At 46.7% G+C, this 21,949-nt stretch overlaps 2 protein-coding genes across 2 annotated transcripts; one reads left to right on the top strand and one right to left on the bottom strand.

The window, feature by feature from the left end:
* The first annotated feature begins 16,622 nt into the window (after positions 1 to 16,622).
* Positions 16,623 to 19,037, top strand: CCR75_000451 (uncharacterized protein). The gene is made up of 7 exons (XM_067958558.1): positions 16,623 to 16,779; positions 16,845 to 16,943; positions 17,029 to 17,082; positions 17,152 to 18,083; positions 18,160 to 18,225; positions 18,294 to 18,704; positions 18,777 to 19,037. The coding sequence occupies exons 1-7, from the start codon at positions 16,758 to 16,760 to the stop codon at positions 18,948 to 18,950; spliced, it is 1,758 nt and encodes a 585-aa protein (XP_067814524.1). The 5' UTR covers positions 16,623 to 16,757; the 3' UTR covers positions 18,951 to 19,037.
* Positions 19,038 to 19,562: 525 nt separating this feature from the next.
* Positions 19,563 to 20,902, bottom strand: CCR75_000452 (uncharacterized protein). The gene is made up of 4 exons (XM_067958559.1): positions 20,774 to 20,902; positions 20,582 to 20,712; positions 20,150 to 20,519; positions 19,563 to 20,089 (listed from the first exon to the last, which is right to left on the bottom strand). Exons 3-4 carry the CDS (start codon positions 20,393 to 20,395, stop codon positions 19,814 to 19,816), a joined length of 522 nt encoding a protein of 173 aa, XP_067814352.1. The 5' UTR covers positions 20,396 to 20,519; positions 20,582 to 20,712; positions 20,774 to 20,902; the 3' UTR covers positions 19,563 to 19,813.
* Between the last annotated feature and the right edge of the window lie 1,047 nt (positions 20,903 to 21,949).

Genomic DNA, 21,949 nt, shown 5'->3' with positions numbered 1-21,949 from the left:
CGTTTTACGTCTGGTTTTTGGCGACATGTGTTCGAGCTGCTAGGTAGCAAGCTCCACATGTCGACCGCAGATCATCCCCAGACCGATGGCCAAACAGAACGTGCCAATCGGGTCGTGGCGGATGTCTTACGCACTATAGCAACTCCCAAAGAGTGGAGCAAGCAATTACCTTCGTGGAGTTTGCTATAAATAACAGTGTCCACGCCAAAAAGGGTGAGAAACCGTTTTATATGAACGGACTACGCCATCCTCGAACGCCAGTCTTGTTTGTGCGCAGCCCGGGTCTTAGTGGGGAGGGCCCTCACTATGCTCGGTGCGAAAGAAGGACATAGTCTCGTCAATATGACGATGACCCGCGAGGGTTACATCTCAACGACTGAAACTTACCCTAGTGACCCTGTTAGTTTAGCAGTGGTCAACAAAATCTGCGCTTTATGAACGACCTCTCGGCGGTATCATAGGCGAGTTTGATGCTAAAAGCGTGAGCGAGGCTCAACGCTTTGTGGATAAGCGATTAGCCATCACACGTAAAGTCCGTGGCGCAATGGTAAGCGCACCGGACAAGCAAAACGAATATGCGGACCGAAATGGTCGCAAAAATAATGAACGCTTTAAAGTGGGTGAAAAAGTACTATCAAATACTGTCTACCTAAATATGTAATTTTTGTACTTCCTGGAGGTACTACGAAGTTGTTGCCGCGTTTCATTGGGCCTTTTACGGTGGTAGAAGAGGTTGGAGACCTAGATTATAGGCTCACCCTTCCCCCGTATATGAAGACGCACTCCGTATTTACGTGAGTCGTCTAAAACGGTATGTAGACCCAAATGAGGTCACATACTCCCATCCGTCTAAGGAGACCGATGGTGACGCCGACTGTGAGTCGAGCGTCGTTCTGGTGTGGGAGACGGAGAAAGCGAAATACTATCAGCCGATCCACTCCTCCCCACTACGAACAGGACTCGAAGAGCGAGGAACATCACGCGAGTAACGCAGATTTCTCAGCATTATCGTCTCAAAAGGTCCAAGCGAGTCTTCAGGCGTTCATAACCCTGACGAGCCTTCGCTCGGACATCAACGAGATCCGAGGTCAGTCGCAAGACTTTACCCTCGAGATCCGCAATACGTCGTTCAGCAGCGTTTAACGCATGCGACTGAACGGACGAAGGTAAGGCAGCCGCGAGTAGGTGGTCGAGATCGCCACTCCTATCGAGTGCCGCCTGCACTAATGGATGCGGGTGGGAATCAACGTTTTCTTGTTGGAAAGTTGCTTGCCCATCGCTCCGTGAGGCAAGGGTATCAGATTCTCGTCCAATGGAAAGGTTACTCGAAGCGTTTCGACTCTTGGGAACCGATCGATACCCTACGTATTGATGTGCCCGGCTTGGTGGCTGCCTATGAAAAGGAGCACCAGCTGAGGCCTCTTCGCTAGTCCAAACGGACTAGCAGAAGTAGCGTTGTGAGAAGAAACGGGGGGGGGTACAGTAATGCCCATGATTTTTTTCACACGCAAGCGGGCGAAATTAATTCGCTGCGACCGCTGTTTCATCGCATCGGAATGCGGACGAATACGGCGCAAGAATTCCACCTCGTACTGGTAGGGCGTTTGATTTGAGCGCAACACGACCGGGATCGGGAAAATACGCCTAAGCGATTTTCCCTGAGCATTCCATGACTTAAAGACGCCATAATAGTTATATGCGTCAATAAGAGCGCGCTCTAGGAGCGACGCTCTTGGCCCGTTTAAACGAGGCCATTTAGATGGAGGGGGTATCAGTGATATGCTAGCCGTCACATAGCCACGTTCAAAACGACTGGTTGTGACACCGACTGAGCACGTTCACGTGTCGTCGGTGAAGCTTTAGGCTAAGAATCTTCTATGTCAGAACCATGATAGGCTATGGTCTGAGCATAAGGCGTTGTGGTAATACCCAACGGAGAAGCGGCTGCGCCTTTATGGGCAGCGCTCTTATTTACCTGTCGCTGCGCTATCCAGCGTAGACGACGAGACAGCATTCGTAAATGTTGCTGTCTCCATGTTGTGAGCCATGAGAGAAGTTTGGATGGGCAATAATGCGCCATCATCCTTTCTCATGAGGTCGTTGTCCGCATTACTACTATGAGGTGACGGCAACGATGTCGACACAATGTAGTCGACAATCAGCGATGGACCAGCATCCTCACTGTTAAAGTGGAATGGATCCTTAAGCCCCGTTAACTCGTCAGCAGCAGTAGCTGTCGGCGTTTCGACTAAGGCATTGGACTCTGCCGGCGTGTTAACGCGGCGCGTTCGCTTAGTGCGAGGTTGAGTGGGCGTCTTCGCAGACGACCCACCAACGTGACCCCTTTTAGGTGGCATCTTGGGTGCCGTGTATGGAGACACAGGTCGCTAGAGTGAACGAGAGAACTAGCGGCGCGTTAAGCAGCTCGCAGTTCCTCCTTTCTCTTTGACGAATTTTAAAATGTAAATTCGTTCTTAAATGGGGAATGATGTAACGGGCTAAAGTTGCCCTAATGTTACACAGTCCCCGTTAAGTACATTTGATGTACTTAAGGAAATGGTCACTTACTAAATAATAGTAACTAGACCCAGCACTCGGGTGTGGTTCACATTTGTGACCAACCCCTCTATATGTGATGCACATAGGTGCATTTACATTAGGAGGTATGACGGCTAATTTTATCCATGATGACGGCTAGCGTCATCCGTTACGCGAGGTATCTAGAAAGATACGCTCGCAATACATATTAAGTGTTATCTATTGAGATGACATTTTGATTGGTAAAAAATAGGTATTTGTATTTAATGCGATTAAATATGAATCAGTCTGAAAACTACTTTCTACTTAGTAAGTGCGCACGAGGAGCCGGATTTACCGCTCTCGTGACGACACTTAACTGAAGTACTTAGTGCGTTGGGTGTGGTCGCTAAGGCGCCCACCACAACTACCTCACTGCACGCAAGAGAAGCTGTCTATCCGCTTCCTCGCCGTGCTAGAGTGTGTCTAAGTAGAGCATGGCCGCATTACGACATGCCTACAATATACCTTAGAAAGGCTTCTATCTCTATACCTTAAAAAGGCTTCTATCTCTTGATCAATGCGCAGGCCTTAGGAAGGCACTTAACGCTTTAAAATTAAAGAAGGAACTGCACTTAGTTTGATTTTTTAAATCTAAAACCTTACTCTAGCTAATTTAAGAACAGATTACGGCCGCCATAATCCTTTCTGGCGGCAACAACATTTGTTACCCATAATAAATGGGATTTTAAGTAATCAACTTTTTAGAATTAGATAAAAGGGTATTTTACCCATAAAGTAAATGTACCACAACAACGGTTCTCCAACGGATGTGTGCCCCATTACACCCTTCCCCATCAGATTGTTGACATCGAGTGACAACATTCGATTCGTTTCCTGTTTAAGGTTGGAACCTAAACAGCTAACCGTTTAGTTGCGTTTTTCTGTCCTTTATCCCATGACAATCAAGAGTGAGTCACACACTCTTAGCACCTTCCTCGACGATGATGGAATGGTTGACTTTTAAAGTCACTCTTCATCAGAGAATGAGGAGATAGAGCGTCGCTCTTTCACGCCTTCTCCTCCGGAAGAACGTCGGCGGGCCCCGAATCCGTTCCCAGAACGTGGTGCCGCAGATGTCTTAACTGCATTGAGCAGGACACAGGACCCTGATTCCAACATCATTACGAACCCGCTCGATGGAGAGCAAGAGCTGGCAATACTTATAGAGAAACAAGCTCGTCGTCGAGCTGCCGAGATAGCGAAAGCTAAAGTTCATAGGGAATATAGATTCACTTCGCTTAGTGCGGACGAGCGTCTCAAAGAGATCGTGGGTCACAGATTGGCCGTCGGGACCTCCGGTGCCGCGGCGAGAACGCCAGAAGAGATCGCTGCCCGCGACGCTCTCCATGAGCAACACCTTACGCCAAAGGTAATGACGCAAAGCCAGTATCTGACGCGTTTACGTGATCAAGCCCGTGGGGCTTCAGTGACCTCCATGAGGGAATTCCGATCGTTTTGTTTCCAAACGAAAAAAGGAGTGAAAACGAAGTCTCATTTGAGAACTGGGTCCACCGGGCCCGCCGACTTCGTAATATTTGGAATATCAGAGAATCTGCGGATAGAGGAAATGTTCGTTTGGAACGGAAGCTTCGCTTCGATTTCGCTAAGCTTAAGGCCAAAGGCCAGTTACGTTCGGCATTTATGTCACAAAACGAAGAAAGGCCTAGCCGATATTTCAGTGCTTTGGTTGACCGTACAACCATGGATCGAAGCCGCACTAAGGCTATAGATCCACCTAATCCCATGTTTAGTGGTGGGAAGCGTCGTTTGGCGCGAGTTGACCCTGAGCTTGGCGCTCAAAATCGTCAACGGCGTACGGGTAATCTTGCCGAAGAGGTACCTCAAACTCCCAAGCGTTTCAGAAGAGGGGTACCCTAACCACTTCACCAGATACGGGTATTGACCCTTACAACGACGTCGCTTTACAAATTTCTCCACGTGACACTGAAGGTCCACCCGCGCATCAAGCAGCGCGGGAGAAAGCCTAAATTTCGGTGAAAGCATTTGATGCTCTAAGGTCCTTGCTCGGGTCGAAAGCTCTTTTGAGGCGTTTCGAACCTTCTTTTAACGCTGAAGCGTCCGCAACCTCGTTCAGAGGGCCAGCTGAACATCCTGGTGAGGGTGCAGCAATCTGCGACACGACCGCCTGTCTCGGTGCAAGCGCCTTTAAGTCCACGTGGGAAGGGTCCCCATATGGCTTAAGCAAGCCAACGTAGAGCACTGGGTGTGTACGCAGCTTGCTAGGAAGGTTTAGCGAATAAGCTAGGCCCTTCTTGACCACGACCGTAAATGGTCCAATAAAGCGCGGGCGCAATTTGGTCTTGAAGACCGCAGAAACCAAGTTGGTAGGTAGATTTTTAGTGTTTAGTAAAACTCCGTCTTCGACCATATAAGGATTCATACAGTTTCTGCGTTGGCATCTGGTTGTTCTTTTTTTTTGTCTTGGCCATCAGCCATCGTATCCCTTACATGTCTTAAGATACTAAATCGCGTCGCGAGAAACTCGCTTACTTGTTTCCGAAAGGTAACAAGGCTGATATCAGCAAGCCTATCGGCTAATTCTTCCCCACCAAGCCCTGAACCACGCAGTGGTATTGTTAGTGGAACGAGCTGGTGGGTAAGACCGTTTATATAAAACGGAGTATAGCCTGTAGAGGCATGATCAGCGTTATCTAACGCAAATTCCACTACTGGGAGCATTGAGCTCCAGCGCTTTGGTGTCTGAGCACACACGCTACGTAAAACGTCTTCAATGACGCGATTGACACGTTCGGTTTGACCATCGGTCTGCAGATGGTCCGCAGTGGACATATCCAATCTGTTGCCAAGCACTCGGCAAATTGATTTCCAGAATTTACCCGTGAAACGGGGATCCCGATCAGAGACAATTGCCACTGGCAAACCATGTTGTCGAAACACGCGATCGATAAACGGCTTAGCTGTACCCTCTCCATCAATGAAATCCGGCACGGCCACTAAGTGAGCCATTTTGCTCAAACGGTCAACAAAGACAACTATACCGGAGTTACCGGCTGAAACTTTCGGTAGCCCAAAAACAAAATCCATACTAATGGACTCCCAGCATCCTATGGGGACGGGAAGACTCGCCAGTGGCGCAGCAGCATGTGCCGAGGGTTTGACCCGTTGGCACGTTTCGCATGTGCGAACATATGTGCTGATCCATTTATAAAGTTTGGGCCACCAATAGCTCTGAATGATGGAGCCGTAGGTCTTTCCTCTACCGAGATGACCACCGAGGACAGTATCGTGTGCCTCATAGAGGATTCGGAACTTCGATTCCTCATCATGAGGTACAACGACACGCGGAGGGTCCGCGATGTCTGTGCAATAAAGCAACAGGTCGTTAACGATAGAATATCGATGTAACCGTGCACGCAAACGTGCCGGCAATTTAATACCTGAATCAGAGTTCTCTAAAGCTCGTCCCAGAGCTACACACTGTACATCCTTGGCGTAAGCCGAACGGATTAATTCAGGAATAGGCGACAAGATAGTCGTTAAATGAGAAAGTTCATAATCCGACCTGCGTGATAACGCATCGGCCAAAGCATTCTGCTTGCCGGGCTTATACTTCACCTCGAAGTTGTATTACGCGAAAAAGGATAGCCATCGGGCCATTCTCTGTGAGAGATGGGGCGGCTTAGTCGCCGTGCGTAATGACGCGTGATCTGTATATATCACAAACGGCTTAGAGCCGAGCAAATGAACTCGGAGTATGACGAGAGCATACTTCGTAGCAAGTAACTCTTTGTCATGAACTGGGTAGTTCTTTCCGCAGCTTTCAGCTGTCTAGACACAAACGCAATAACACGTTCCTGCCCATCAACATCTGTTTGTAACAGAGCACTGCCAATGGCAAAATCTGATGCGTCACAGACGACACTGAAACGCCAATTTGGGTTTGGCAGTGCCAGAATCGGGGCATGGATTAGACTATCCTTAACTGCTCGAAAAGCATTTTTAGTGCTAGTCCAGCACCATTATTTATCCTTTTTAAGGAGATTAGATAATGGCCTAGCCATATCAGCGTAATTCTCGCCAAATTTGGGAAACCAATTAGCGAGACCCAACCACTTACGCAAATCCTTTTGGTTTTAAGGAACCGGCCAGTCTACTATGGCTTTTACCTTAGCGGGATCCGCTCTAAGGCCTCGCTTTCCAATGAAGCATCCCAAAAAAAGAATTTCGTATAACAAAAATGTATTTAGATGCATTGGCATACAATTTATTTGTGCACATACACTAGCACCGAGCACTGCTCGCAAATGGTCGAAATGGTTGTCCATATCCGACCGACCCTGCTCCGCACGACTATGGACAAAAATGTCATCGAAATAAGTCTGTGCATAACCTCGATGAGGGCGAAACAGTTGCGTCACTAGACGATTAAATGTTGCCGGGGCGTTGGAAAGCCCTTGTGGCATAACCAGCCACTCCCATAACATGATGCTTGGGGTGCTAACCGCTGTAAGCGGGATATCGCTACCTCTCATGAGCAATTGGTGGTAACCATCGACTAAATCCAATGCACTGTACACTGTACATCCCACCATATTGTTCTGAAGAACATCTTTCTAGGAATGGGGGTTTGTGCTGGTATAGTGACAGCATTAAGCTTTTTATAAGCACGTACAATATGCCATTCACCATTTGGCTTTTTGACATAGCAAGTCTCCACATTCGACACCAAAAATGTCGGTGTCGAATCAGGAGATTTGCTCTCTCGTACCATCCCAGCCTCGTGCTAAGCACGTAAGTAATCGTCAATGACGTCACACTGCTCCCTTGGTAAAGGCCATTGTCCTGTGATACAGTATTTGGTTCCCGGAACCAAGACAATTTCATGACGAGCACCTATAGCCGGAGATAGAACAGATGACGGATTATTATAACCACATATTGGTATCCCTTAATCAAGGAATAAAAGGGATCCGTAGGATCTTTAAGGATTGATGACCCATTTCGCGCACTAAGTACAGCTTTTGTGTCATCCAGGACAGCTTCGTCTAGAAGTGACGATGAGTTTAACTCAATTGTTGGTCGAATGACCACCATTTCAAATAAGTCGCCAGCCTTTAAGGCTCGGCCGCACTCATCAATAGACGATTCGTCTAGCTCTAAAAGAGCATGTAACGAAGGGACTGCCGCAAGGCTAACTTCTCCCTCAATGTTACCGGTTTCACCATTTACAAGCGTATGTAATTGCTCACTCGTATCACTCTGTTGGGCTTCGTGTCCATCCTGTCTTGGATGGAGACAATACGCCTATTCGAGGCCGGGACATTCACGTCCCCGGGTTTTCCAGCCTGTATTGGTTCTATACAAGACATTGTGTCTAATTTTACATCCGACAAGGAGTTAGGTAACTCAACTCCAGCGAACGTTAACGTGTCACTTCACGTGCATTAGAAGGGATTTGACCCAAATGCCCTGGCCAACCGCCAACATTGTCATCAGTATGATGCCACCTCGGCCGTGATGAACCCTCACCCCCTCTAGACACTGGATGTCCTCATCCATGATGCCGCAAACACGTGACGGGAGTAATCCATGCTCGACCGTCGACACTTGATACGGAAGCTCCTGCTCGGCCGCCGTAGACTCGTGTGGGAACCCCTGCTCGACCGCAAATTGCCCATATGGAACCTTGGTTCGATCACAGTGGGTGATGATGGGAACCCCGATTCGATCATTCATTTCTCGCGTGGATACGTCCACGTCATACTCGTGGGGAGCCCCTGCTCAACCACGATGGCTGCAGATGAGAAGCCAAATTCAACCACGGCATGCACGTACGGGAACCCCTGTTCAACCGCATTGTTAACGCGCAAGCATCCATCCTCAACTGCGTCATCCTCTTGCGGGAGCCACTGCTCATTCGCATCGCTCTTCTCGTTGGGAAGCGAGGAGTCTTTGTCACTTGTGTCCAGAAGAACAGACCAGCAGTAGAGAGAGTGCCATTGCTCGCTTTGTGAACCGCACCCGTCGTGGGATCAGGATCAACGACTGTGATATTGGGCCAGTCACTTGGGGATGCGAAGAGAAACACTCCACTGACGTGGAACTTGCGTCAAAGTATCACTGATATGGCGAACAGTCAATGTAAGGGTTTTAACGTGCTAACTATGGCATGCCCAGGATGCAATCGAATGCATAGTTCATGGCGATAATTAAGAGATCATTACTACTGTGAAATCCTTCAAACGTATACGGCTACGACACTTCGCGCCGCGATACACGATGTGGTTTCCCGTCTGCCAGCTGGACGATGACTTGACCAGGCCTCTCGCAGACCGGAATGCTGGGAGGCAGCATCGATAAAAAGGTTTCACGAAAGAAATTGCTCGACGCTCCTGAGTTCAGGAGCGCTCGTAGAGGTCAACGGACACCGGCGACATGTAAGTTAACAATAATCAGACTGGAATCACGAAAAGCCGTGGTGGTATTTAACGGTGGACACAGCGCAGGGAGGCTGGAAGTCGGGCTGCCACCGGTGGGTCCAGACCTCCGTTCCAACCAGTAGGGCGCCCTGCACCTACTGGTCCCGTCCAATTTTTGACGTACGGACGTGGCAGCGCCCTCAGGATAGGCGTCTCCTACATTCGCCGATATCGGCGCTGGCGCGCGGGATTCAGCCGCGCGATGCGCTGGCTTTCGACAGCGAGGGCAAACCATTTGACGCCCGTTGCGAGTGTCACCCTCATAGGGAGTCGCACGTCGTCGGTCGCCCGACTACTCAATCGCGCCGACCTCTAATGGTTCCGGACCAGAGGGACGGGCAACGGTGAAAACCAAAGGCTTGGTATAAGCCTTAATGACCCTAAAGTCCTCGCGGAGAGCAATGGCGAAGGCCTCCTTCAATGTGGCAGGCTCCGCACGCTCAAGCGACAAGCGGGTCTGCCCCTCACGCATACCGTTCATTAAAAAAATCACTTGTGTGCACGTGTCCATGGGATGTGTAATGATACACGATGCCAGATGGCGAGCCATTTTGCATGTAGTAGCGCGGCGCCATTGTACCCTGTTGCATGGATAGGAATCTTGAGCGCACCATTTTCTCCTCTTGCGGTCGCTCGAACGCAAGAAGGTGGTCATGCTGGATGGCATCTAGGGTGGGAACGCGTGCTCGTCCACGACGAGCTTAGCAAGGGCCTATTCCTTGGCTTTCCCGGAGAGACGGGAAAGCAGGAAGCAGACCTTCAGCTGGGGCGACTCGAGAGTCTCGATGCGATGGCGATGTCGACTACTCGGAACCATCCATTCAGCGACAATCGATCTTTATCGTTTCTTGAGTAGAAGGAGGATTTCATCTTCACGGAAACGTTTCGTGAAGATCGCGAGGGATCTAAACCTCGCCGGTTGGATTCGGTGAGCTCGCGAGCATTTAACTCATAAATGGCGAGACGACGTACGTCGGGGATCGGTGATCTTATTAGCGACGTGACGTTCCTCTCTCCCGATTTCGCCGCAAGGCGACTGAAGGCATCTCACTCATCACTAGTGAGATGGGGGAAGGTCGCATGCTCCAAAAGCAAATTTGGAGCGTCGAAATACGATGATTCGCTCATCCCAAACTTGGGCATGGGAAGGGCTAATAAGTGCTACCAGGAGTAACGGGGCTAGAACGTTCCGTCACTAGCAATGAAGCGATTAACACATGGGCACGAGAAAATTGGCGCTTATTTGCCACGCAACGGTAGTTAGGGAAGCACGGTGTATTCATAGACATTTTTTTGCGGGCCCACTCTTAGCTTTGGGCTTTTTTCCATTGGTAATTTACCTCTATTATCTCCAATAGCATCATCCGTCTGACAAATTATTGTAATGCTGTAGCTGCTAAGCATGAAAAGTATGGTTGGTATGGTTGTCATTGTCAAAAGGACCGAGTAGCTTATGACTCGCAACTAATTTGTTGTGTTTTTCTTTTGCAAGCACCTTGGTCAAGCCATCGGCTACCATGTTTTCAGTAGACTTGTAATCCGGCTCAAAATCTTCGTCCCATTCCCTCACGGATAACGTGGTATCCAAAGGCGATATGTATGGTCCTTGATTGGTAGACCGGATTCTTCGCCGTGCGATACATCCTTAGTTGTCTTGATAAATCGTTGTCGCATCACTTTAAGCCCTTGAGCAGTCGTCGGAGCCAGATCACTTCCTAACTGCATTGTAAAGACTCATGCACTCGGCTTCTGTACTCGAAGTTGCCACTGTTCGTTGCCGCTGGACATCCACAAAATGACGTTACCGTTCAAAAAGAAAGCATAGCCTGTTGTCGATCGTCGCGTGTTCAAGTCGCCAGCCTAGTTAGCATCAACAAAGCCAATTACTCTCCTTTGCTAGCGCTGTCGAATAATATTTCAACGTCTTGCGTTTTTCTTAAGTAGTTTAGAATCCGCTTGGCTGCAATCCAGTGCGACTTTTCGTACTCCTCGCAGAGCTTAGCCACCTCTCTTACTGCGTGTGCAATTCGACGTTGTCGCGAATCGCAACGGCAAGGTGGATTGTAGAAAAACGGTCGGGGTCAGCAAGTTCGGAGCGCCCTGCTATCCAGCAGCGTCAAGAAGATATGCAGGTCGATTGACAAAAAGTGCTCCACACACACAGTCATTGTGTGTAAGTGCCCCTGGCGACGAGGTTAACCTCATCACCTTAGAATTCAAAGTGGCAAACAAGTTGCAACTTAAGTCCCTAGAACGTCGAACAATATCATTCGACGCTAACCACTTGAAGATCATAGGCTCAAGTCGTTGAGCGCGATATACCTCTAACGAAGATGGCAGTGCGATTAGCAACAGGCGTATCTGCAACAGTTAAGAAATGTGTGGTTTGTATCCAATACATACAGAGCTCGATGGCGTTTTCATCGTACTGAATTTGGATGACAAATTCGATGTCATCCTTGGAAAGTCATGGCTCAGAAAGTACGCGCCACGCATTAATTAGCAGCATCAAGCCTGTCTCTCGTTCATCGGATGGCCATCTGATAAGCATCTTGGCGCGTCCACAAGCGTGTGGATTCACTCCCATGTCGTTTGATTACTAGCACGACTGCACAAGATCACAGTGTGACAACCCATCATATTGTATTGTTAGTTATCGACCGCTATGCACAAGCACCGGTAGTGTCGAACGGCGACCACTCGATTAGGTCAAGCGGATCGAAAGAAGGATGGTTGCGTATTGAGTTACATTAAGAATGGCCTCCCATGTCGTTTGATTACTAGCACGACTGCACAAGATCTCAGTGTGACAACCCATCATACTGTATTGTTAGTTATCGACGGCTATGCACAAACACCGGTAGCGTCTAAGGGCGACCACTCGATTAAGTCGAGCGGATCGAAAGAAGGATGATTGCGAATAGAGTTACATTAAAAAAGTTTACAATGCTTGTCTATAAGAGACACTGCAAAATTTCAAGATCGACTGTAGAGTCGATCGGAGGGGGTCTCGCTGTGGTTGTGCAATCACAGCTCGAGGCAGTTGGGGAAGATACCCCTCGAATAGATAACGGAATGTGTCCCGAATACTTAAGTTGTTAAGTTTTCAAGAACCTGAGAGAATAAGTCCCCAGAGACCTTTGGAATTAAGTTCCAAGGAAGAAACTGAGACATTGAATATATTAGTCATTAATGAATCAGCTGAAGGCGCATACACACTTGATCTGATAGCGCCTTCGAAGTTAACTTCAGAGATAACTCAATTGCCAACGGTGGAACTAAAAAGGTTCTTGCGTGATCTGCGTAGTGGCAAGTCAAGCAGATCTGCGTACTCGCAGATGGCAAGTACGTGGCCGATTTCCGGTCGGCAATAGCATTTCCAGATAAAGAACGGGTTCTCACCAGCTCATCGAAAAACGAAAGTGTCCTCGATGAGAAGACTCGGATTCAACGTTTTACGTCTCAATTTTGGGAGTCTTTAAAGACAAATCCTTCATGTAAGGATCTGAACGAATTCAAGGATGTAGCTTTCTTTCGGTACTGTGCGAGTTGCCTAAGGATAAAGGCACTTGACACGAAATCGACCTAATACCAGGTTCAAAATACTGTGTCATGCAGCAGTGGACACTGCCTCGTGAGCAAGTATTAGTGATCAACAATTTATCTGCCAATCGCTTAGCAGCGAACCATGTGAAGGAGTCAACCTCCCCACATAGCTCTCCGACCTTCTCTGTGTGCGTAAAGCAACCGGGGGTGGCGGATTGTGCATGCGTTCAGTGAATTGAGCGCTGCAACGGTACCGGCTTACACGCCGATACCACGAAAAGACGTAATCATTGATAGTATGTCGAAGAGTGCTATATTTTCTTCAATGGATCGGATGGATGGATTTTTATCAGATCCTTATGTGTGAGTGAGCAGGATGTCCCGTTCACGACAGTAAGCCCCCGAAGCGGAATGATGTGGTAGTGGATAGTAATGCCACAGGGGTTAGTGATGTCCCTGCAAAATTCAACAGCTGTGTAACCATTCCGTTGAGATCGGTGCGGGATTGCGAACAGAGTTATGTTGATGACGGTTTTGTAAATAACATAGCCATGAACGGAAAGTTGAACGTTAAGGTACATCTAACCCACGTCTAAAAAGCATAAGCTGTATGCAAATCTCAAGAAGGGGATATTCGCTGCAATCGAAATACCACTTCTAAGGTGCATCTTGGGAATCCCGGTGTACGCCCTGATCCCGAAAATATACTGATAGCAGACGCCACGCTCTGCGCCGTATGTGTTCAATTGCATAAACGCGATCAGATTGGCCGTCCCAGTTGATATACAGGGAGTCCCTAAGTTAATCGGCTTATCGGCGTATAATCGTTATGCCGAAATGACAGTACATTTTTCTTGCTGTTAAAACTAAGTAAAATGGTCACAGGTCGCTGATTCTCAGCGTTCGCATAAAGAAAATAAGCAAAGCTTGATGCAATCACTGCTCTTAGTAATTGTTGACCAAGACAGATCATTTCATGTGGTCTGCGACGCCAGCGATTTTACAAGCGGCTGTAGATTAATGCAATTGAACACAGACGGCGAAGAGCATGTCGTCTGCTATCATTCGCGTCAGCTTCAGCGGGCTGAACGCAGTTACCCAGTGCATGACAAGGAACTCATGCCATGAATTATACACTGGCTAAGTTTAGGGTCTATCTCTTGGGAGATAGACCGTTCATTGTTTATACGGGCCACGCATCTTTACGCACGGCCGAAAAGCTCACAGCTTTCGCAAAGAATGGCGAGAGGGTTGTCTTTCTTCACAAAGTATAACCTCTCCGTGGAATACAAGCCAGGCCGACTTAACGTCGTAGCGGATGCGCTTTTGCGCCAGCCTGATTTTGAGCCAATTGCGCAAAACATTAGTGATGATAAGTCTACTGGTGCAAGAATCATTGTTTTTTGTCAACATTCATTGCCGACGTCAGAAGAGACTATAATAAGACAAGACTTTTAAAAGCTTGATATATTACCTTAAGAATCTATCACAACAATCCCTAAAGGGACTGTCACCATCGTATCGATCTTAATCAGATCGATATACAACACGCAGTGGTTTACTGTATTGTAAAGCCAGTGCTGGCGACGCACTTCGTGTCTTCATTTCTCTTACAATAATTTGCGATAGCGCATGGCGTATGAGTGTCACGATGCACCAATCAGTGGGCATCGTGAGTGTGAGAAGACTTACGTTACCGGAAGTCGCGAGGTTTACTGGCCTCGCCAGTATGAGTTCTTGCGCAAGTACATACTTGCTTGCGAGGTTTATCAACGGGTTAAGTCTAGCCCTTCATTCCGTGCTGAAGACGCAATCCATTGATATTGACTGCCAACACTCTCCCGGAACAGGTATAGGTTGCAACCTATACTAACTACCAACACTCTCCCGGAACAGGTATAAATTGTAACCTATGGCAGTCAGTATCAATGGATTACGTCTTCGGATTCCCCGAAAACGATCACGAGAATATTGGTATACTTGTGTTTATTGATCGATTCAGCAACATGGTTAATCTTGCTGTAGTCCCGGAGTCGATTACAGACGAAGGCTGTGCTCTTGTCTTTATTGACACGATATTTTGACTGCATGCGTTACCGCGGAACTGATTTCGGACCGAAATTCCCTGTTCACGGCGGAATTTTGGCAATATGTGTTCATATCACTTGGAACATAGGTGAAAATGTCAACTTCTATCCATCATGGAACAAATGGTCATCCAGAACGTACAAATCGTGTCCTCGAAGCGTTAATTCGCGGACGTCCACTCATTTACGAGTTGGAGCGAGTTTTTGCCGATGGCGGAATTTGAATTAACAATTCGGTTATTAAAGAAAAGTGGCATCCAGAAAAATATTGCATGAATCAACAAAGCTTACACCGTTCTTCGTGAATGGTTGCAAAGACCAATCTAGCTCTTGCTCATCACGCATCGACTCAACAGTCATTGCAAAAGATTCTAATTTTGATTTAACCAGCATTGAAGAAGACAAACTGCCCTATAGTACACTAGGGAATCGCTATAGCCACACACCTTCATTATCTACATGAGAGTATTTTAATGGGTGTGACTGCCCCTGGGAACATAAAAAACGTGATAAGAAAGGCAGAAAATCGAGCACGAGGGAGAAGTTGAGCTGGAAACAAGCGACAAGGGTCGGAGGTGCGCTCTTGCGCATGCATCTTAGTGAGTCTTTGGATGTCAAGCTAAGGATGAATTTATTCAGCTTTACTTCTACCAACTTTTGCGGAAGTGTATGCTTACCTTTCAAATAGGCGAATCTTAGTGCTCTTTTTGTACCCACCATGAGCGAGTTTTATTTAGAAGCATAAAATTTTCGAGATCATGTAAAACACCAAAATTCCAAAAATTATTCAGTATGCTTTCTGATATTGTGAACCATTTGGTCTACTTGACTAATTCACCAAGCTCTTTCGATGGACTAGTCACACCCTCACATTTTAAATTCGACAACAACAACTTCATTGTTCTTGCTCAACTGGAAAACTCTCATAAAATCTGTCTTCTCACCGTTGTTGTTGCCCACACCGGTGTCGATCACCTCGAGCATCCACGTCGCGGGGTTGTGATTGTCTTCCAGCTTCGTCGTACCGACGATTGACTTGGAGTACGCAATTACCGCACTCGCGTTCTTTCCAAGCTCACCGGCAAAAACTGTCTTACCACCACTCTTTATTAGTAGCAAATTGTCGAAAACATTGAACACTCCGGTAGATGGCTGATAAATCGTGTACACAACTTTACGCCCTGCGTTTGCTATCCTTGCGAGCACCATCCATACTAAGTTTCGCAGAACGCGCATCCAGACACTTGTCGGCTCATCAAGGAACAGTACATTCGGATGAGCAGTAAGCTCACGCCGATTGTCAATCGCTTCATCTGCTCCACAGAGCTGCCACGGATAATCTGGTTTGCGATCGGGTGCAAATCTAGCAAATCGAGACATTCGTTGACCAAATAGTAATTGTATTATTGGACACGCCGGCACCTTGACGCAGGAACGCCCTTAATGTGAGTGCATCACGAAAGGTAACATAATCCGAGAAAATGTCCAACTGCTCGCAATAGCCAGTGGATCGACGGATAGCGGGATCGGTCGAGGGGATCCATTAAGTAAAATTTGGCAACCAATTTTTTTCCAGTCTTGCGCCCAGCGATGACGTCCATAGGCGTCGTTTTACCAGCACACGAGGATCGCATGAGGGCCCGATGGTACCAGGTGATGCATAAGATCGATGGTTCCTTTAAAAATTCGATCCGTGGAGCCTCCTGTCTATGACGACTACTTTACTGACGCCATCTTAAACCACTTTGCTCCTGACTAATTTGAAGCCACGACTTTCGATTAATATATTAAAAATAATGGTTGGGGAGCTGATTAAAGAAAAGCTGGGACCCCAACTTTCAGCTTTTCCTTAATTGGTCAATATTGCATTAAGGTGCGATCCTATTGCCTATTACCTATTAAGGATAGTGTCACACCTCAGAAAAGTCGGTGACGAAAGACCGTGTTTGGTGTCACCCCCTTGGTATCAGTTTGCGCCCTCCGCATAACACTGCATACTATAGGTGCACTGTCTTCGTATCCTGGCAATTGCACAAGAGCGTCTGAAGTTGCTGAAGATCTGCCCTCCTGATCGTGTTCCATAATGACCGCCACCGTTTCTGGTAGTGCTTTCAAACAAGAATACTGTGGAAGAAGGGATTGCTCACCTGTTTTGTGTCATTTCTTGCAGAAGACAACAGTCTTTACCCAATTGCAATCCTTGTGGACGAGCTCAAGCATGAAGACGTGCAGTTGCGTTTGAACTCCATCCGCCAGATCCGCATTATTGGTACATCTCCAGTGTCTTCGTATCGAATCAGACGACACCCGTGCTAACATACAGCATCGTTCAATGGAATTCCTTAATGTATTAGCGGAGGCGCTTGGACCTGAGCGGACGCAGAATGAGCTATTGCCATTTATGAACGGTACTTGTCCTGCTTTTTGTATAAATTCTAGAACATGGATGCCAATACATACTTGTTTTCAATAACTAGACTCGCTAGATGACGAAGATGAAGTGTTGCTGGTGATGGCTGAAGAGCTTGGTGACTTTATGGATGAGATAGGTGGTCCAGCCCATGCCTATTTGCTGCTGAAGCCTCTCGAGTCACTTGCGACAGTCGACGAAGCTTGTGTGCGGGATATGGCAGTGCGCTCAATATGCAAGGTGGTCGAAGCCATGGACTCTGGCCACGTCGCGGAGCACTTTATTCCTGTCTTGCGTCGTCTTGTCACGCGCGACTGGTTCACATCGCGAATTGCTTCGTGCAATCTATTTCAGGTTGGCTATGCCCATGTCTCTGCTGATATTCAGGCCGAGCTGCGTGGCATGTTTGGTCAACTTTGTCGCGACGATACACCAATGGTGCGTAAAGCTGCATCTGCTGCACTAGGAGGCTTTGCTTCGGTCATCGACGGCCCGAATGCCAGTGGAGAAATGCTTTCTTTGTTTCTAGCGCTAGCCACAGACCGCCAGGACTCGGTACGAATACACATGATTGATAACGCGGTGGCACTAGCCTGTCGGGTTTCAGCAGACGCACTTCAGACGCGAGTGCTCCCGAAAATTTTCGAAATGGCCCGTGATAGTTCGTGGCGTGTGCGGTGGTCCGTCGCCAACCGATTTCCCGAAATATGTGAGGCTTTGAGTGTAGAGACGATCAATTTGACGTTCTGCGACTCGGTCGTATCGTTACTAGAAGACAACGAAGCTGAAGTGCGCACAGCAGCTACGTCTAAAATTCTTGGCATCGCAAAGCATTTGCAACCTGTGCGGATTGTAGAAAAGCTCGTGCCATGCTTCCAGCGGCTCTCGCGTGACATGTCCGACCACGTGCGCTCTGCTTTGGCATCGGTGGTAATGAATATAGCTCCTTACTTGGGCAAGGATTTTACCATTGAGCACCTTTTGCCGCTATTCTTGCTTGTAAGGGACTGTTGCATTAAATTTTGCAGTCGCTTGATATTTGCTGACATTCTATGTGTTGATTTTTATCGTGAAGCTGCTAAACGATCAAAATTCCGAAGTGCGCCTTAATGTTATCTCAAACTTGGAGGAGGGCAACGCGGTAGGTATATAATCATGGTGAATGAGTTTCAAAGGAATGTTAACGATATATCGACTTGCTGCTAATAGATTATTGGCATTGAGCTTTTGTCGCAGTCACTATTGCCTGCTATTGTTCATCTTGCGGAAGATCATCAGTGGCGTATTCGACTGGCGATTATCGAGTATGTCCCGCTGCTGGCTGCGCAATTGGGTTGCGAATACTTCGAGGAGCAGTTGTCGGAGCTCTGCATGGCGTGGCTAGTCGACAATGTGTTTTCAATTCGTGAAGCGGCGACAATCAATTTAAAAAAATTAACGGAGCATTTTGGCGTAGATTGGGCTCGGACGAGTGTAGTGCCGCGGATTGTCACAATGCACTCGAATGCCAACTTCTTGCATCGCTTGACGTCTCTATATGCCATGAAAGTGCTAAGCGAAGCTATGAATTCTGAAACAATTCGGACATTGCTCATTCCTTTGGTCGTGGAGCTTGCTCAAGTTAGTAGAGAGGCTTTTTGTATTTGGTCAGTGATGAAGGTACTGACTTCACGAATGCTTTTGCTAATGCAGGATCCAGTTCCGAACATTCGATTCAATGTGGCTAAAACACTTGAAGTATTGGGCTCTAAAGTTGACGCAGAAATTCGTGAAGCAACTGTCACTCCTTGTTTATCGGCACTGCAGCAGGATGGCGACACCGATGTTGTTTACTTCGCACAGAGAGCGCTCGCAAAGCTTGGCTAGATTTAAGTAGATATCGCCACCCATTTGCTCGAAAGTCATTAATTAATCTATAATTTCAGATTATTGACGTACGTTTGTAATTGCTCTTTCGGACAAATGTCGCCTTCACAGCTTCACACTAGTACCTTAAAATTCTTGCGCCAACATATGCAATTGATTTCATTATAAATTCTCAACAATTGCACCAACTTCTATGCCAGCAATATTTTTGCACAAGCTTCTAAAAAAATTACGTGCTCCTCCCATGCAAAAAATTAAAAACGCTACTTTTTGGAGGCTGAAAAGTTTGCAGCTTCGATGCGAAGAATATCACCTCAATGAACAAAGAGGAATCAAGACAATCTTCTCACGGAGAAGATACCTATATTTTCAGGTCAGTTTATTGTGGCTCATCTGCGTGGTCCGAACATCGATTCACAATCAATTTTTTTTCTAAGACGACGTTTTTGTCCCCACACAAAACTGAGCAAGTGTCCAGCTTACCAGCTAGCTAAAGTATTTCAGGCATATCTTCCAAAAAGCAAACGTGAAATTGTTGCCGAGTCTAAAGTTGCAATATCCACGCAATTTCTTAAGAAATGCAAGCAAGAAAACGTCACTAATTCAACAAAAAAAGTGACCATGGCACACGACAACTTATTAAGTTTTAGATATATTATTGCCTCCGACTTCTATCAACACGAGTCAGAATACAGTCGTGCAGCAAATGCCCTTTCCGACACATCAGCAACTGGGTTTAGATTTAAGCATCAGAGATCGCACAAATCACTTGCCATTTTCCTTGTGTTGGGACGCTGAGGCACGACCATTCTGTGGACTACTTCTGTATCAGGGAAACGATGAAATGCCTTTGCTCATGACCTTTACGTGGCGGTAGACACAGCACGTCGCCTTTCGTATTCTGGGTCATCTGTCGGTAGCTCAAAACGGCAAAGAGGACACGAGTTATGCTGCTTTAACCAAGGCAAAATACAGTCCGGATGGAACAAATGTTCGCACGGTAGACGGTGGACGTCGTCGCCCACAGCAAATGAATCCTTGCAAACAGGGCACTCTGCACAATTCTCTACTTCAATTTGCGTGATTTTAACTTTTGGCAGCTTATCAATGGTCTCTTTTGAAGTAGGAGGAGCTCCGTGCTGAAAATAAAGTAGCATCAAATTTAAAATCCCATCACTACAAGCAATTTAGCAACTTACCCGATTAGGATCATTTTGCATTAGTTGGTTGATCACATTAGCCATGTTGCCAAATGCATAGTCACCCGGATTGCTATTAAACATGGGGATGACGCCTCCAAGAGCACCCAAAATGCCGACAGGATCTCCATCTTCGGACCCGCTGACAAAAAATTCTACAGGGTTTCCAGTACTGCCCACCACGCGCGTATTTCGTCCCGTTGCAGTTGATAAAAACTGTAATAAACTGCTCAAAAAGGTCATCATCGATTAAAACCAATGATGCGCGTTTCCAAATTTAAACAACTACGCCAAACACTACTCAGGAAGTGGTGTTAAACCATTTTGTCCATCATCGCTAGCTGCAAATCTGGTAGCTCGACCTGTGGGTCTTTAAGATAATATAATTAAAAAAAACGTTTCGAAAGTGCCACAAAATCATGCCAATCGAACCGTGGCATTGGACGAGTGCTTCCAAACTCATTACGAATCTCAGCTCTTGTATTTTCGGCAGATACCACTGACTGTGTTCGAGAATGCGTTTCTTCCACTTGGTCGACATGAAAGTTCTGCGGCAAATCGTCCTATGACCATGAAAGTCTTAAGAAATTTTAGCAAGACGGAATCCTAAAAAATACAGCACACCTCCTCAATTTCCTCGACGAAGTTGCCACCACATTGCTCACAACAGACTTCCTCAGTGGAATCGTCAACTTGCGTGTCTACAGTGGCACTGCACTCGTGGCACCAGAAGTGCGGTAGCTCTTGCTCTGCTGGCGTCGGCGGCATTATAAACTACAACTGACTTGATAGAAAAAATATTAATTAAAGCATTAGTGTGAAATTAGCCAATTTTACACATTTCACAAGCCCACTCATAAATTCAGTCAATATCGCGAACCATCAAACTGTTAAAGTCGATTTGAATTTGAGTCTGCAGGTCCTTCGTTTAATTACTATCTATTATTTTTCTATTAAACTCTCCCGTTCTGCTGCGTAATGCCGTTATACTTATTTGCACTTGTGGTCCATCAACGACCGTCGTAAGTAAAAAACTTAAGCATCTGGCCGCTCGATGTAACTTTTTATTCGAGTGCAGATTTACAATAGGCTGCCTATTTAAATATCTCTAAGTGCGCACTTGAATGACCGGTGCTTAATATTAGGATGAGGTTGCGTCAGGTGAGCAGCCATAAAGGCGGCTATTGTAACGGGGCACTACGACTTGTACTGATTCAGTACAAGTCCACTTCGCATTGCTTCAGTTGCGAGTAGCGCCCTACGTTATTTCACCTAGTAGCACTTTGTAGTCCGTCCAAGGACCACATTGTGCTACCAGGTGTAACGGGGCACTACGACTTGTACTGTTTCAGTACAAGTCCACTTCACACTGCTTCAGTTGCGAGTGGTGCCTCACGTTATTTCACGTACACTAGTACGTGCAGAGGAAGACTTCTCTTTAAGGTAACTAGCTTAAAATGGGTAAAACGAAAACTGTATTAATATAATTAAGTGTCTCTCTTTCTATCTTGTAAATGCTAACTTAATTATAATCGAATACTAAACATGGAATTGAATTCTTATCTTTATCTTATCTGTAACTCTCTCTTTGATTACCTCTACAGCTGATTAGTCTGCGGAATAAATAGATATAATGGTCTATACCTATTTATGGATAAGAATTCTGAATATTACTATATAAAGTAATATCCTCCAAATATTATCTACCTTTTAGATAATATATTAATTAACAACCTTTAAGTGTTAATTTCATGTAACGATACACCCCGTTACATCACCCCTCCCTTAAACGACAATCAC

This window comes from Bremia lactucae, assembly GCF_004359215.1.
Source record: "Bremia lactucae strain SF5 chromosome Unknown BlacSF5_NotPlaced_200_SHOA01000120.1_2678225bp, whole genome shotgun sequence".
Lineage (NCBI taxonomy): Eukaryota > Oomycota > Peronosporomycetes > Peronosporales > Peronosporaceae > Bremia > Bremia lactucae.
Note: the sequence above shows the minus strand (reverse complement) of the source record. Positions and strands in the feature narration are given on the sequence as shown.

Coding starts and splice junctions, on each gene's coding strand:
- CCR75_000451 (XM_067958558.1), top strand. CDS start 16,758: ATGACCGCCACCGTTTCTGGTA. Junction 16,780..16,844: donor GACCGCCACCGTTTCTGGTA/GTGCTTTCAAAC, acceptor CATTTCTTGCAG/AAGACAACAGTCTTTACCCA. Junction 16,944..17,028: donor CCGCCAGATCCGCATTATTG/GTACATCTCCAG, acceptor TTAATGTATTAG/CGGAGGCGCTTGGACCTGAG.
- CCR75_000452 (XM_067958559.1), bottom strand. CDS start 20,395: ATGATGACCTTTTTGAGCAGTTTATTACAGTTTTTATCAACTGCAACG. Junction 20,090..20,149: donor TGCAAAATGATCCTAATCGG/GTAAGTTGCTAA, acceptor CTTTATTTTCAG/CACGGAGCTCCTCCTACTTC.